The 15,836-nt window shown below is 37.7% G+C and overlaps 1 protein-coding gene across 4 annotated transcripts in view; it reads left to right on the top strand.

The window, feature by feature from the left end:
- The window catches only part of IFTAP (intraflagellar transport associated protein), a 61,001-nt gene that overhangs the window by 12,064 nt on the left and 33,101 nt on the right, over positions 1–15,836 (top strand). For all 4 annotated transcript variants that reach the window (XM_008686785.2, XM_008686788.2, XM_040638967.1 and 1 more), the window contains one exon: positions 4,415–4,570. In XM_008686785.2, coding sequence (XP_008685007.1) covers positions 4,438–4,570 — 133 coding nt within the window. In that variant the 5' untranslated portion in view covers positions 4,415–4,437. The remainder of the gene's footprint in view (positions 1–4,414; positions 4,571–15,836) is intronic.

Here is a 15,836-nt window from a genome sequence, read left to right on the forward strand (position 1 = left end):
CACACACACACACACACACACACACACACACACACACGCTTTGCCTTGCTTTGCCTTGCTTTGCCTCAAGGTGTTTTGTATGTTATGGGGTACAGAGTGTAGCTGGGGGCCTGGGTATACCCATCTGGGTGAGATTGTTGCCTTTTCCTTAATTTCCTGCTGATTTCGTGTGTGCCTTGAAATTCATAGTCAAAAGCACGTCATTACTACTTTTGACATGAGAGCCACATTACTGTTCCTCATCAATAGTCATTACTTAACAAAAACCCTCCCTAAAGTTTCTTTCCCAGATTTATTTATTTATTCTCTATCGCTGGACTAGATGACCTTCAGCTTTCTCTCAACCCTGAGAATCTGTGACAATTTCAGTCATTGGATTTCTTTCTCTCTTTTTAATATGATCTAAAAGACATGAAAAATACTAGAGTATGCAAAATAGATGTAGTTCAGTCAAGGAAGAGGAAATTAGTTTATACTGGGTCTCTTCTGTCACATAAATAAATCTGTACACTTGCCATGTAATTTGGTCTCTTGGAGATTTGCCCATTTTCCAAAATATAAAAGGAGACCCATCCTGTGAAGTACCAAGGTTGCTGGTTTCATTTCCGTAGGCAAGGTGAATTCTTTTGATAATATTCCATCCTACCATTCAGCACAGCAGGAGATTCTTGTTGAGCAGAACTATGAAAATTTGAGAAAGTGGATTTTGACAGCCTCTGCACAACTCTTTAAAAATCTGTTATTTATTATTTTAGAATATCAGCAGTAAACCTCACAGTTTAAAAGAGACAACCCTATTTTTACCAACACACAACTCTCTGTGCTGTTAAAAAGCAGGTTACACACTTTGAGAGGAGACTAGCTCATGGCAACTTGTTTCTGAAGATTTAACCACTCTTGCCTCTGAAAGTTGCTTTTTGTTTAGGGAGTTGCATTAAGCAGAGATCTGAAGATAAACATCAAAGATGTGCTAAATCCATGGTGAGAATTCCACATGCCGTATTTCATAATAATGTCCTTTCAGAGAGCACAGAAACCTAACTGGTTCGGGTGGTTGTTAGTTTCATTATTCAGTGGTAGAAAGTAGGACTCCAGGAAGGTTATGTGATTTTTCTCTCCATCTCTCAGTGACTGGAGAGGAAGAGAACCAAGCCTGTGGTCTTCCTGTGAAATTTAATAGTCCCAGCAGAGCAAAACATCCTCCCTGTTTTTCCTTCTAGCTGCTGTGATTGTGAAAGTGTTGTGTGTGATTTACTGGTCAATATTCCTACACATTTACTTACCGTCACAATGTGTTCTGGGTCTTTCATGCAGAGCTCTAAGCCTTAAAACGTAAAAATCAAACCAAAACAACCCTGTTATGGGCAAGTGTCTCTGTCTCCCTTTTTTTTTCTTTTAGAAAAAATACTTCATGATAAAAACACAAATATACATGAATGGCAACTGAAAAAGCATTGCTTCCTTCTAGAAAACCACTAGGATTTGCATAAACCACTTCACTGTCTGGTAAATGATTATCTGCTCTGTCAGTCCCTAGGGACTTTTAGCATTAGGTTATTTGTATTTTTATAGATAAGGAAAGTTCTGAATTTGCAGGTGGGTATTTGTTAAACTCTTCAAATAATGACAGTTTATGAAACTGGATTTTCCAAAAGTCTTAAAAAAGTCAATAAAAAACATTTCCTCTCCTGTATGATGATAACCACATAAATAAAATTAAAGGCCTTGAAGGAGTTTGAATGTGTGCTGTGCATAGCCTGTTAATTATTTCCCTTTAGTAGAACTGGGATGTGTTCAGGCTAAAACCTCAAAAAATACCACTTCGAGAATTGGAAAGGAAGTTTAAAAGAATTTCTATTATCACTTTTAAAGCATCCACAAGGAGACATTTAAAGCAATTTAAAACACAACCTGGCTGCTTCTGTTTGGTATTTTGCTCGCTGAAGTAGATTGCCCAAGATGGTTTGAGGAAGAGATTGATGTCATTCAGTGTTGGAATTTTGCTGGGGTCCAATTCTGGAAAAGCAGATTGACATTAACATTCTTGTAATTAAGTACATGTCCTGACAGTGAAATAATAGCCACCTTCGAATTTATTTATTATTTTTTATCTAGCAACTGCAGCATAATGTATTAAACTTCGGCTTGCTGAAGCCTGGCAGTGTTACAGGTAAATTTGCATAAACTCTAACTGATGCTTTTTCCTGTATTTAATTTTCAGGTACAAATAGTTTGAAACAGTTTCTTTCATTTTGAGTTCATCTACAGCGACACTGAAAACTTTCATTTTATTTCCATTTTATTTTTTGTGGTTTTTGGTCTTCTACAACACCATGTTTTTATCTAGGGGTGTAAAGCATGAGGGCTTATCTTGTTTATCTTCAGGTGACATCAGTGTCTTCAGAGTCAGAGGGGTCACAGTCAAAGCACGTCTTTGTGTAGGCAAAGGACAGAGTACCAAGGCTGATCTGTTACCATCACGATCATCATGGCTGACATTTCTGAGGGGCCATGTGTGCCCATTTGATCCTCATAGCAATCCTGTGACGTGTGTGTAGATTTCACAGTTCCTTATTGAAAACCCTTAGGGTCAGATGTGTTTCAGAATTCAGAATTTTTTGGAGTTTAGAAAGGTAATCAGGGATAATACCACATATGACACAAAATCTCCAGTGGGGTCTGGGAAAGCACCTCAGAAGCAAGCCCGTTAACATTTCTTCAGGGAAACATATGAGTAGTCACACTGAGTAGAATAAATAAAAGCCATAAATACTTCCATGTTAATTCAGATCAGGTCTTGCCCCCCAGTGACGTTGGGCATCATCTTATGAAAACATTTTTGTGTCTTTCCGAACTTTTGGTAAATACCAAATAGATAAAGTTAATAACAGGTAACAAAATTTTACTCTTGTTTTGGAAAAATAGAAGAAGCTTGGTGCTTTCTTTTCCTGCTGTACAGTATTCGAGAACCCCCTCCTTTTTATAATCCCCTATGAATTATACTGACTACGTAGGCAGTAATTACTCTTCAGCTTTCTGTAGATGGTAAATTTCTCAAAGCCATGCAAGAAGGATATTTCATACAGAATGAGTGGAATTTAACAAGGTGAAATATCACAAGGAAAAACAAAGTTCAAGCTGCAAGGATGGAGGCATTGTGTCTTAGCTGACAGGCATTTAGCAGTATGTTAAATGAACTGACAATGTGAAGAGGCTACCAGCAATGTGAATGCACTGCAGCTACATAGCGGAGGTGCAATATTTAGAATGTGAGAGTTAGCCCAGTCTCACTGGATCCAGACCATATCTGGGGTCTTGGCTTCATTTTTGGATGGGATATTTTAAAGGGAGATGCGGGCAGTATGAAATCATTTCCAGGTGAATTGAGCAGGAGGATGGAAACACTTGAAGCTATGTCATGTAAGACACAGGTGAGATAATTGGGCAAGTTTAGTTGAAAGTTTTGCCAGCTTCTAGCAGTATTTGACTACGGTACCTGCTCAAATGAATAATTTTAGCTTCATATCGATTGGCTGCCAGCTGTATGCCACATCCTAAGCTGTTAAACGTTCAGGATACAAGGTGAAAAGACAGGGGCCCTGCCTTTCATGGGCTTTGTGTCTAATAGGACATGGAAGTGTACACAGCTATTTCCAATACAATACGATAAGTGGAACAGTAGCCACAGTACAAAGGCAGCACAGAGAAATTATGATTAGCTCTCTGTGGTGATGGGAGATAAAAGGCTAAAGCCTTCAGAGAGAAACTGAATTCTGAGCTGGGTTTTGGAAAAGAAATTTAAGCGAGTAAGATAAAATTGAGAAGGGACAGCATAGGCTCGTTCAAATATTTGGAAAGATGTCCTGTATTAGTAGGATTGACATGATTCAGTATGATCTCAGGGGCTCAGGGACCAGTTGGGGAAATGCACAGGGAGAGAGATTTAAAAGAGGTCTTTGATAGAGCTATCCAAAGGTTTCTTTGGACTGTTTGGAGTTCCTAGTCCCTGGATGTGTTGAAGCACAGACAAGTCAATTGTTGGGCAGCAATAGTACAATAGTACACGGTGGGGGCTGAGTGTCATGCAGTGGATAGAGTGAAAAGCATAGTGGGTGTGGATTCTAGGATCCAGCTCTAGAACCCATTACTTCTACCTACTGGCTCTGTGACCTGAGCTCGGATTGTTACGAAGTTAACATTAGCGTTCTCAGAATAGCACTTGATACGCAGTAAGTGCTAAATAAGTAGCTAATAAATAGTAGCTATTATCGTTGTCATTGGATGGGTGGTTGACATACTCTTTGAAGTCCATCTCACCTTGAAAGACTTTGAATTTCTGCAGATTTCTACAGCATTTTCAAAGAGGCTGGTACTGCACAAATCTCTCTAGCTCATGTTTTTCTTTTTCTCCTAGATAAAGTGGCCTCGTGAATAGGAATGCCTGCCCAGATATCAGAATTGGACATCATGGATGAAGATCAATTAATTGAAGAAGTCTTGGATAAGTTTGTTAATTGCCATGAACAAACGTATGAAGAATTTCTGAGCACTTTTACTCATCTTTCAAAAGGTAAAATGAAGTAAACTTTCTACAGCAGTAGAGATAAAGAATTTTATTATAATTTTATGTCTTTGCTGCCTTTTCAGAAAGACTGTGCAATAAGCATCCATTCATTTCTTTTGATAAGCTAATCAGGTGTTCGAGACCTATGCATGTAAATACCAACATTTTTATACAACCAGGAGTTGTATTATGGAGTCAGAACCATTGCATTTGAGAATTAAAAGGGACCTGAGAAATCATTTTGTATAATTCCTTTATTTTTGAAGAAATGTAACTGCAAAGAGTGGAGGTTTTTTAAAGCGTATTTAAAACTTTAAAGAAATAAAGCATAGTGTAGGCTGTAGAGTTTCACTGTATCCATTTGAATCCTGGCATTCCTTCTTGCTGGGTATGTGACCTTGGGGGAGGGGCTTGAGTAAAGGGGGGTAATAATAGTACCTTAAAGGTTGATGAGGGTTAATTGAGTTAATCCAAGTCAAACTCTGAGCATAGTGGCTAACACATAAATACTTAATGGATGCTAGATATTGTGTTGTTGTCCTTGATATGACGATGATGCTAGAATTTCTGTAGAATGGAAACAAACCTTTAGATGGGAGATGATTAACTGAGGCCTAAGGCCCATGTTGTGTGTTTCATTGTGTGTCTTGTGTTTTTTCAATTGAGCCAACATTGAAAAGTTGGGAAATTTTACGTAAAAATATCGACTCGCGGTTTTATTTTGTTTTGTTTTGTTTTTTCCGATTAAGAGAGAAGACCTGTTACCTCTTATTTCCCTGATGGCAATAGCAGCTTGAGCTTGGGAACCCTTGTCCTGTGAGCCCCCTGTTTATCACACCCTCTGGCACTCACACATTCTAAAAATGTGTATATACACCTTGCCTGCTTCATTGACCCAAGTGGCACCTGTAGGCATTTGAGTTTGTTCTGGGTTCTGCTTCAAATGGCCTGCTACTGGCTTGCTCTCAATTTGGTCCTTTGTGGGTCATTGATCCACATTTGTGAGGCAGTTGGTTCTCCACCTTACTGCACTTTGGACTCACTGGAGGGTATTTTAGAGCATGGTGATTCTGGGGCCCCCTCTGAATCTTAGGTGGGGCCCAGAAATCCGTATTTTGTAAAAATTTCTCTGGTGATTCAAATGTGTACCCGATTGAGAACAGGGAGTTTCAGAATCTCCTGGGGTGATGACATTTTCAAGATACTTGACTTGATGACTTCAAGTCATGATTCATGTGTCCTTAACAAATGTGTAAGAAGGGTATTTACAATGAAGAAAAGGAAAAGTGATTCTACCCTGTTTCTTTTGCAAGACAGTTGGAATATCGATATTTGTTTTGTTTACAATTTTAAACTGTGGACTATGTTTTTGTTTACACTTAATGGGAAAATTAGGAAATAGCTAGTTTACTTTGGGGCTGTGAATGATCTGTTTTGACAGGATATGTGGATCAGGGGTGCCTGGGTGGCTCAGTCGTTAAGCGTCTGCCTTCAGCTCAGGGAGTGATCCTGGCGTTATGGGATCGAGCCCCACGTCAGGCTTCTCCACTGGGAGCTTGCTTTTTCCTCTCCCACTCCCCCTGCTTGTGTTCCCTCTCTCTCTGGCTGTCTCTCTCTCTGTCAAATAAATAAATAAAATCTTTTTAAAAAAAAAAGGATATGTGGATCAAATTAATCTTGATTAATGACCAAATCATCTTTTGGCCTATGGACTTGGGTTTGGGAAGATGTTTGCTCTCTCTGAGCCTAATGATTTTGTTCCATGCTCTCTGTACCTAACAGAGCAGTGTGAATGGTTGGGGTGGAGTTTTGGAAGCAAGACTAAAACTAGCAGGATTAATACATTCTGAATGCCAATGGCATTTTGATAATCCATATTATTTTGGAAATTACTTGTAAAGCTGACTTTATGTTCATACTCTGAAAAAGTAAGAACTTCTTGCAAGCACTTGAATATTTTAAAGAGGTTATAATGTTTTTGTTTTGAGGGTAAGGGGTATATTCTGTTTTCAGATTGCCGTAAGGTCATCACATGCTGAGAAACTGTTGCAGATGTGGTGACTTCATTGCGAGTTCAGTTTTGGGCCCCAAATTGAGCTGAAATAGATGATGCAAGTCACATAAACTGCATCTCCAAGCACACTCTTTTTTTCTCCCTCCTTTCAAAATATCCCCAGGCGCCAGTTCACATTATAAACTAATGACCTGAAAAACTTCCTCTTAAAGCACAAAGAATTGTGAGTGCAAAAATGTGTCTTAAATTAGTAAGCGTCCTTGTCCCCCCTGAAACATTTAAGTACCTTCTGAAAAATCAAACAGCACTTAGGGACAGCCTAGGAGTCGAGTGATAGCCCGCAGAATTGGTCGAAGTAAATGTGGTTAGTTCTGTTTTAAGGAAGACATGAAAGCTGTTTCTTGAAATTTTCCCCCTTCTTTCCAGCCCTTCATCTGTCTTTGTGTGCTCGGTTATTTCGCTGATGTATAGAATCCTCTCTCCGTGAAAATGGTTATCACCACACACGCTCACGTACATTTCTTAAGTTTGGTTTCTCAAGTCTATTACGATTTCCCCTGATTGACTGTTCTATTTATTTTTATAATAGTTATATGCCAGAATGCTTATAGGATTCATTTTCTTTCCAGGAGTGTTAAAAGGGTCAGTAATCCTATTAAAAATATTTCCCCGGAAAAAATTAAACTATAGCCTGATTGAAAGAAATTCACATTACTGCTTCAGACTGTTGGAAAATCATTGGAAGCTGTAAATATTGTAGCAAATTCTTGCTCCAGTACATTGATGTTGATCACGTTTTGAAGGTTTTTTTTTTTTTTAAAAGCAACTCTGGTTTTTTAAACCATGGTACATACTTGATAATAAATACAGTGTTCTATCAAAATGTTTAAAGAGACACATTAGTTATTTGTTTTAAACAGTATATAATTGTATATTGATGTATTGAATTCTCAGTAGTGTCATCAGTTCAAGAGAGTAAGACCCAAGTCATAAGATCTGTATTAGAAAATCAGTGTGCAGATTTTAGTTTTATTCATTATTGGTGAAGATATTATTATATTATTGATATTATTGTGAGTAAAGATAAGAGGCTAAGTTTCAGTCTTTGGCATCTCAGTTTCTTTGTGAAGGTGATTAATTTATAGGTCTTTCTAAACTATCCGTCTAAAGGAAAAATGTGCTTTTCCCTCCTTGTCTGACATATTTCTATCATTTGCTTAAGTTATAAAAACACAGATGTGAAAACGTATTTGATTTTCTGTTAATGCATTTATTCATTTATTCATTCATTAATTCTGTGTCTCCTAATGGTCTATGTATTGTTTTAGGCACTGAGGATCCAAAAATATAGTTTGTGTTTTCAAGCACTCATATTCGAGGAGGAAAGATAAATAAGTAGACAAAAAAATTATACTAGTGTGATAAGTACCATAATGGAGAAAAGCACAGAGTTCTGTGAGAGCTCATGGGGGGGCCATAGAGCCCCTACTTGGGTGGGGAGCGCAGTATAATCCACCCGTTGGAGAGGGTGCCCGTGGTGAGTCTGTGGTAACCACTGAATCAAAACTTGCCTTGAGTCCTAAGATATAAATAAAATAAAATAAAATAAAATAAAATAAAATAAAATAAAGTAAAATAAAGTAAAATAGAGTGCAGGAAGTTTTGACAGATAAGAGCCAAACTGAAAGATTTAAAAATGCCTCCATTGTTGATTGTCCTTTGGATCATGTTTCCATTTGTTTTAGTACTAATATACCTGTTCTTTAAATAATGTATGGTGGAGGTGGAGAGGTAGCCTTGTTTTAGTAAGAGTGAGAGTTATTTCTAATTTCCTTCCACACCAAGGTTACCACGCGATCTGATTTGGGAGCCATCTGCTCCCATTTTTTAGAGTGTTAATTACTACTCACATTGCGGTCACACAGAAATTATATATTTAAGAAGCCAGTGACTTAGAAATGGACGTTCAATCTTTTCAAGTCCATTTTGTTACATATAGTAGAAACTTCAGGGGGGGAGTTTACAGTAATTACATCCAATTCTCAATCTTTCTCTCTCTCTTTCTCTCTCTCTCTCTCTCTCTCTCTCACACACACACACACACACACACACACACACTCTTATTTTTCTGATTTTGTTCTTCAGGCTACATGATTAATTTTCATTAAAGTTACCCACTTTACCAACTGTTTAACTTAAAATATTTTGGAAATTGAAATGAATCTACTGTGATTTTATGATTAACTGTTAAATAAGTCTTTGTTTTTCATTCTCTCCTTTTAATCTTAAATCACGTAGGATCCAGTTTCTAAGTGATTCTTCTGGTTTCTGTATTACCACATAACAGCTTTCTGTGCACTGCTATATTTATCTACTTTAACCTGTTTTCTTATGTCTAGATCAAAGATTTTGTTTCTGATTTTGATGTGTGATTTCGTTTCTAGTTCTCTTTATGCTATTCTCATTTCGCTTGCAATACTTTGTGCTTTTAGCGTTTTATTATTCTTTCAATAAATCTTTGAAAAAAAATCCCATCAACTCAACCTTCCTCTCCCTTTATACTTGTTAATATAAGAATTAAATTCTCCCTGAGGTAGAACATTCAGGAAAAATGGCCAATGCCTGTGGCTTTATAAACTGGTGGTGGTCTGGCCTTTGATTGTTCCAAACTCTTAGAGTTTCAAAACCTCTAAATAGGTTTTGGTTTTTCTTAGATTTTAGTAATCTTCTGAGATTACTCTAATCACGAGAGAGCTTAATCCATATTTTCTACTTTATTCACATTTAGTTCTTTAAGGAGCTATGCCAACCCTCTATCATCATTGCAAATTTCAGGAATGTGCAGTTACCATATGATGTGATCATTAGGTCCACCTGTCTAATATGGAGCTTCTAGCCCATGTGGCTGTCAGTTGAGTACTTGAAATGTGGCTAGTGCTGCCCACTGAGTTTTAAATTTCATTTAATTTTAATTTGTTTAAGCTTAAATAAAAATATTGCTACTCAGTTCAGTTATTGGAAAACTTAAATGTATTTGGGACAGCTTGGCTATGTGAATCAACTTTTTCAAATGTAAATTTTATGAGATGTAGAGTAGTTCCCTACCACCCATCTGTGGTTTCACTTTCCGTGGGTTCAGTTACCTGTGGTCAACCAGGATGTGGAAGCAGATAGTCCTCCTTCTGAATTATCATCGGGTCATAGTAGCCCAATGCTACACCACAGTTCCTGCCTCATTCACATCACTCCATCTCTTCCAGTAGGCTTTTTATCATCTTATATCATCACAAGAAGAAAAAGGGTAAATACGGTATAAGATTTTGATAGAGAGACCACATTCACAGAACTTTTATTATAGTATGTTGTTATAATTATTCCATTTTATTATTAGCTGTTGTTAAAATCTTACTGTACCTAATTTATAAATCAAACTTTATTGTAGGTATGTATGTACTAGAAAAAACCAGTATAGATAGGGCTTGGTACTGTCTGCAGTTTCAGGCATCCACTGAAGGTCTTGGAACAAATTCCTTGTGGAAGAGGGAGTGACTACTACAAATACAGATCAAATACTTCTGATGAAAAATTCATATCTGAATTGAGATACGGTATAAATGCAAAATATGCCCAGGGTTTTGAAGACCTAGTATGAAAACAGAATGTAAAATATCTCAATAATATTTTTATTTTAACTACATTTGAAATGACAATTTTTGGAAAATTGGCTTAAGTAAAATACATTATTAAAATTAACTTCACTTTCTAAAACTTTTAAAAATGTGGTTGCCTGAAAATTTAAAATCACATCTGTGGCTTATGTTATATTTCTCCTGGGCAGCACTGCTATAGATCTGTAATTCTTAAACTGGGCTGAATATCAGAAAAAACTTTTGTACTGTCAAACTTGTGTAAGACTAGGGGCACCTAGGTGGCTCAGTCGGTTAAGCATCTGCCTTTGGCTCAGGTCAGGATCCCAGAGTCCTGGGAGCAAGTCCGACATCAGGCTCCTTACCCAGCAAGGAGGCTGCTTTTCTCTCTGCTACCCACCCCCAACTTGTGCTCTCTCTCTCTCTAGCATGCTCTCTCTCTCAAATAAATAAATAAAATCTTACAACAAAACAACACTTGTGTAAGACTAAAAATTTCCAGACACTATCCTGGGCTTATTAGATGAGAGGCTCTATGCTGAAGGGGGTCTAGGAATTTTTACATTCATAAGGCTCTTAACTAATAATTTGGCTGTACCACTAATTTTGAGAACCAGGGGAGAAATAATTGGAGTTAGGGAGCCCAGCAAGGAACCTGAGCAGAAATATGCCTGGGGGGGGTATGGACCAGGGCTGGAGAGGGGGACACGGAAAGCAGGGAAGGCTAATGAGACCCTGACGGCACTTGGCAACCAGTGAGTGACAGAGGATTAGGGAGAAAGAGTCAAAGATGAGTCACACATGTCTTGCCCGGGAGAGGCCGAGGCCCACAGAGGCCGAGGGACTGTTCAAAGGTACACAGTTCTCGTTTCAGGAGGCTTTTGTTTCTTTCCTTAGTGAGCGTCTGTTCTGTCAAGAGCTTAGGATCCTGGGCTGGGATTTGCTTTATGCTTCCAGACTGATAAGTTTTGAGTTGTCAGTTCAGCCAAAGGAATATCACTGCTGGTACTTGACAAGTTCTAGAAAATGTAATTAAAAACGAAAGTAGTGACAGCGCATAAAACAACACACTTCCGAAGTTGACATATCATTTTGGTCCCCAAAGCTATTTTGAGTTGGAACGTCAGAAAAACACATCTTTAAACTTCCATAGGGGTACAGAGAGTCTTTTCCCAATCTGAAGGATGCCTTTAAGACCTACTGTAGAAAAATACCGCAGAGAAAAAAGTAGAGAAAGCAGCTGGCCCTCTTACCAATCTCAGAGCAGGAAAGGAATTTCAGTGGAGCATAAAAACAGCTTTCTCTCATAAAAGAAAACACCACAACAAAAAATAATCCTTGCTGTGTAGCCTTTTGCGGTTGTTTTCAGTGGAGTATTAGACAGAGACCAGCGGGCTTAACACTGTTTTGATACCCTTGCAACTGGCAGATTGCCTGCCAGAGGGGAAGCTGGAAACGAACGGCCCGGCTTTCTGCTTCCAGGTGGCATGCACGCCACATTTTCTGCGCAGTTGTTGTCAGTCACTTTAATTCCCTACTGAATATTGAGTGGTGTTTTTAGTTCACAGGCCATTTGCAGTGTCTTTCTGTTTCTCCTTTTTTTTTTTTTTTTTTTTCCGTTAGCCACACTGAGAAAAAAAAAGGCAGCTTGGAAGGCACGTTTGCAAATGTGAGTGTAACAGTGAAGTGCATGCACAGTGGAAAACAGCCCAGCAAATAGCAGTAACCTTCCTTGGACTTAAGACATAGGCCATTGGAATGTAAACCTCAAGAGAAAGTTGTAGGAGGCATCCTAGGAGGACCGGCTAATGAAAGCAACCGGGCCATTAAAAACCCCCACTCATTAGTCTGGCAGCCCAAGGGAGAGAATAAGGAAGCCCTGTCAAAGCTTTTCATTGACTCTTTTTTTTTTTTTGGTATTGCTGAAAAGATTAAAAAAAGAAAAAAGTTCATGGTTTTATATTGATTTAATATCGTCTTTCTATCAGTAGCCGTATGTATGTGACTTCTCTGTCAAAACACAGTACCAAATATCACCTAGAAGGCTGAAGGAGGGAAAAGTGTTGAGCAAAGTGAAATCATTTGTAGCAGAGCCTGATGGAAGAAACTGCCCCAGAAGCAGTCCCCTCTTCTTTCTCTTTGGGGGAACATCTGTAAACTGTAATTAAGCAATTTTCATTTGTTTCTCTATTCCTTTTGTCATCACTAAATCACTACATTTAGGGAACAAATTGACAAATTAGGAAACACAGAAAACTGCTGGTTCAGTGGTGGAAGGAAATTTCCCCCCTCAGATTATGATACATTTTGAATTGATTAAGCTATTTTGTTTTAGATATATTAGTGTAAATGTTCAGCTGCGGTTATTACAATTCATAGTCTACCCATGAATGTTTGGTCCATAGATAATCGTTTGTTTTCTGTGCCTGCTGTAGTTCAGGTGTAATTGGATAAAGGAGAGAAAATGTGTTTAAGTATTTACAACATTTTGAATTATAACCATTAAATTTATTTTTGGCAGTGTTTTAATGCATAGTATTTTGTTGCAATAAATTTATTTCTCAGTGAAATAAAATATTATGAGCTTTTTAATTTGGTTGTCATACAAATAAAGAGCAATTTTCTTTGATTTTCTTTATATGTTTTGAACATGTATATATCATATATATTTCGTGTGTGGATACAAATGAGAGAAGTTAATTTTCTTAGGGAAATGGAATCTTGAACTTTTACAAAATACAAGCAGAAAACTGCTAAGTGGCCAAATAAACTTTTAAGATGGTCACATCAGCATTTAAGTGGCTGATGAAAACAATATTGAGTGAGTGCACAGTTGTTTTGTATGCATTTGTCTTTAACTTGAGACGTTATTTCTACTCATCATTGTTAAATGTACTGTTATACTTGAAGAGAAAGAGTAAATTACTTAGCTTGAAACTGAGGTGGTCTTAAGACTATGTCCTTTGATTCAGTTGAATGGGTCTGTATTCAAATGTGAGTGGCTTTCAAATCTGGAATCTTTCAACCATAGAACAATAATATTTTCTTTGAAATGGTCAGCTAAACCCAAAGGGATACAAACAGGAAACTTTATCGCAATCAAACTCATATCTTCTTTGTATGAAAATCAAACCACAGTCTGTCTAGTTTGAGATTGTTAGTGTCTTTTTTTTTTTTCCCCTCCTACTTGGATTCCCTCCAGATGAGATAAAGTGGCACCACTTAGCTCATTCTCCTTGAAGCCCACTGCTTCTTTAGCACAGAGAAGAATCATACCATTTTCATGTGTTTTTTGGCCTTAGCCTGCCTGTGCATTTGGTTTTATAGTGTATGGATTGCTGATTAGAAAAAAGGGATTGTGGATCAAGTGCCACATTTTCCTTCTCTTCTCCATCAATTATGCTTTGTGTGACTTGTAACCAGTCATCTAATTTCTGGGTATTACACTTAGTCCCCAATTAAAGTGTCAATGCTGTTCTTCTTGCAAATGTTGAGATCATTTCGGTATTGACTGTGTTCCTGCTATATTTTAGGCATTGAGCTAAAATCTGGGAATATAAGATGAATGAGACAGAGTCCCTAGTCTGATATGTCATTCTTATTTCTGTGTGCTCTGTGTTTCAAATGCTCTAGATGTGTGAAGGCACACTAGCAATCAAACAGACTGTATAGTTAGAGGGGTTGGTAAGCTAATACTAACTACTTTTCACATAGTGCTGATAAAACAGTAAGCAGAATATTGCCTTTGGTCTGGGGGACTCAGTTTTTTTTTTTTTTTTTTTTTAAGATTTTACTTATTTATTTACCAGAGAGAGAGGGAACACAGGCAGGGGGAGGAGGAGAGGAAGAAGCAGGCTCCCAGTGGAGGAGCCTGATGTGGGGGTCCATCCCAGAACGCAGGGATCACGCCCTGAGCCGAAGGTAGATGCTTAATGATTGAGCCACCCAGGCGCCCCAAGGGGGACTCAGTTTTAGATTAGAATAAACCCTCTATATAAGTTTAAAAAAGAGCAATCAGAATGATTAGACCAGTGGATTTTTCATACTGCTTTTTCTCCTTTTTTGACTTCATCCTTTTTTTTTTTTTTTTTTAATGAGGGATGCACTGAAGTGCCCTGAAAAAAAAAATGAGGGAATGTGAAAGACATGTACAATTTAAGTGTGTTCTTGCATTGCCTTAATGCTTTATGCCAATGAATGAGTCCTGGATTATTACGAGTTTGTGCAGAAGATGTTATTCCACCTTATAAAGTTTGAAAACTCCTAAAAAGCATTTATTTGTAAAGGGATAGAAAAAAAATCACTTTCCCTGACTTTCTCCAACTTATATGAATAAAAGAGGTTGTCTTAAGTCAATGTATCATTGTGTGGGCAGGCAGAAGGAGAGCATAATCTCAGGGTTAAGGAAAATTTTTTAGGTTGATGGGATTTAGTTTTATGAAGAGTTTAGTGTATTGCCCTTACATTTCTCATTTTGTTGCAAGCAGGGCCAGTGTAATGGAAGGGGTTCTATTTGAGCTTAGGATTCAGAAGACCTGGTCCACGCATTTATTAATTCTTTGACACCGCAGGCCTGCCACTTAATTTCTCTGAATCTGTAAATCAGGGGTAATTCTGCCTGCTCAGTGTGTCTCATAGGTTTTGATGTGAATCCGATGAAATATACATGAAGGTACTTGGTAGGTTTTAAAGATGTACTCCAGTGTAGTTTTATTTATGGGGACTAGTAATGATTTAAAAGAGAAACATCAAGGTGAAATATTAAATAAATCTTGAGTCTACAATATAAAAAAAGTAAAATATTATTTACAGTGTTAACTGTCCACATCTTGTTCCTTGATGGAGTCAAAACCAACTCTGTATGGTATATAATGTGTGGTGTCTATGTATAGTGTCTATTGTATAGTGTAAGACTACACAGTTCAGGGAGTAATCCTACACTGGCCTCTGGTGGATAGACTAAATAGTATGTTTACACAGAACCTGTAGGCAATGGTATTTATATACTTTGACAAAGATGTCCATACTACATCTTTTTTTTTAATTGAAGTGTAATTGACACATAATGTTACATTAGTTTCAGGTATACAACATAGTGATTCAACAACTCCGTACATTGTACTGTGCTCACCACGTGTAGCTACCATCTGTCACCATACAACACTATTAAAATTCCATTGACTCTATTCCCTCTGCTATACCTTTCATCCCTGTGACTTTTTCATTCCATAACGAGAAGCTTGTACCTCCCTCTCTCTTTTTAGTTCTCAATTTTTACGTTCTACTCTAAGGACTCTTTACTTGGGAGTCTTACCTTAAGTATTGCCTGGGAGATGCTTATTAAAATGTGGATTCTTGGGGAATCAGTCCCCAAATTTTGGTTCAGCAGTGCTAGTGTACGGACCAGGAGCCTTTGACTTCTGGACCAACTTTCAGAAATATACCCTGAATGAGATCGAGGAGAGGTATGGGGAGATGTGTGTATTCAATAAATTCCCTGCTTTTGTATGTATTGCATTTTCCTAGGAATAAGGTCCACAGCTTTCATGAAATTGTCTGCACCCCCTGCCCAGATGGTAAGAACCATTATTTTACTTTTTTTTTTTTTTTT

The sequence above is a fragment of the Ursus maritimus genome, unplaced genomic scaffold, assembly GCF_017311325.1.
Source record: "Ursus maritimus isolate PB19 unplaced genomic scaffold, ASM1731132v1 scaffold_23, whole genome shotgun sequence".
NCBI classification, from domain to species: domain Eukaryota; kingdom Metazoa; phylum Chordata; class Mammalia; order Carnivora; family Ursidae; genus Ursus; species Ursus maritimus.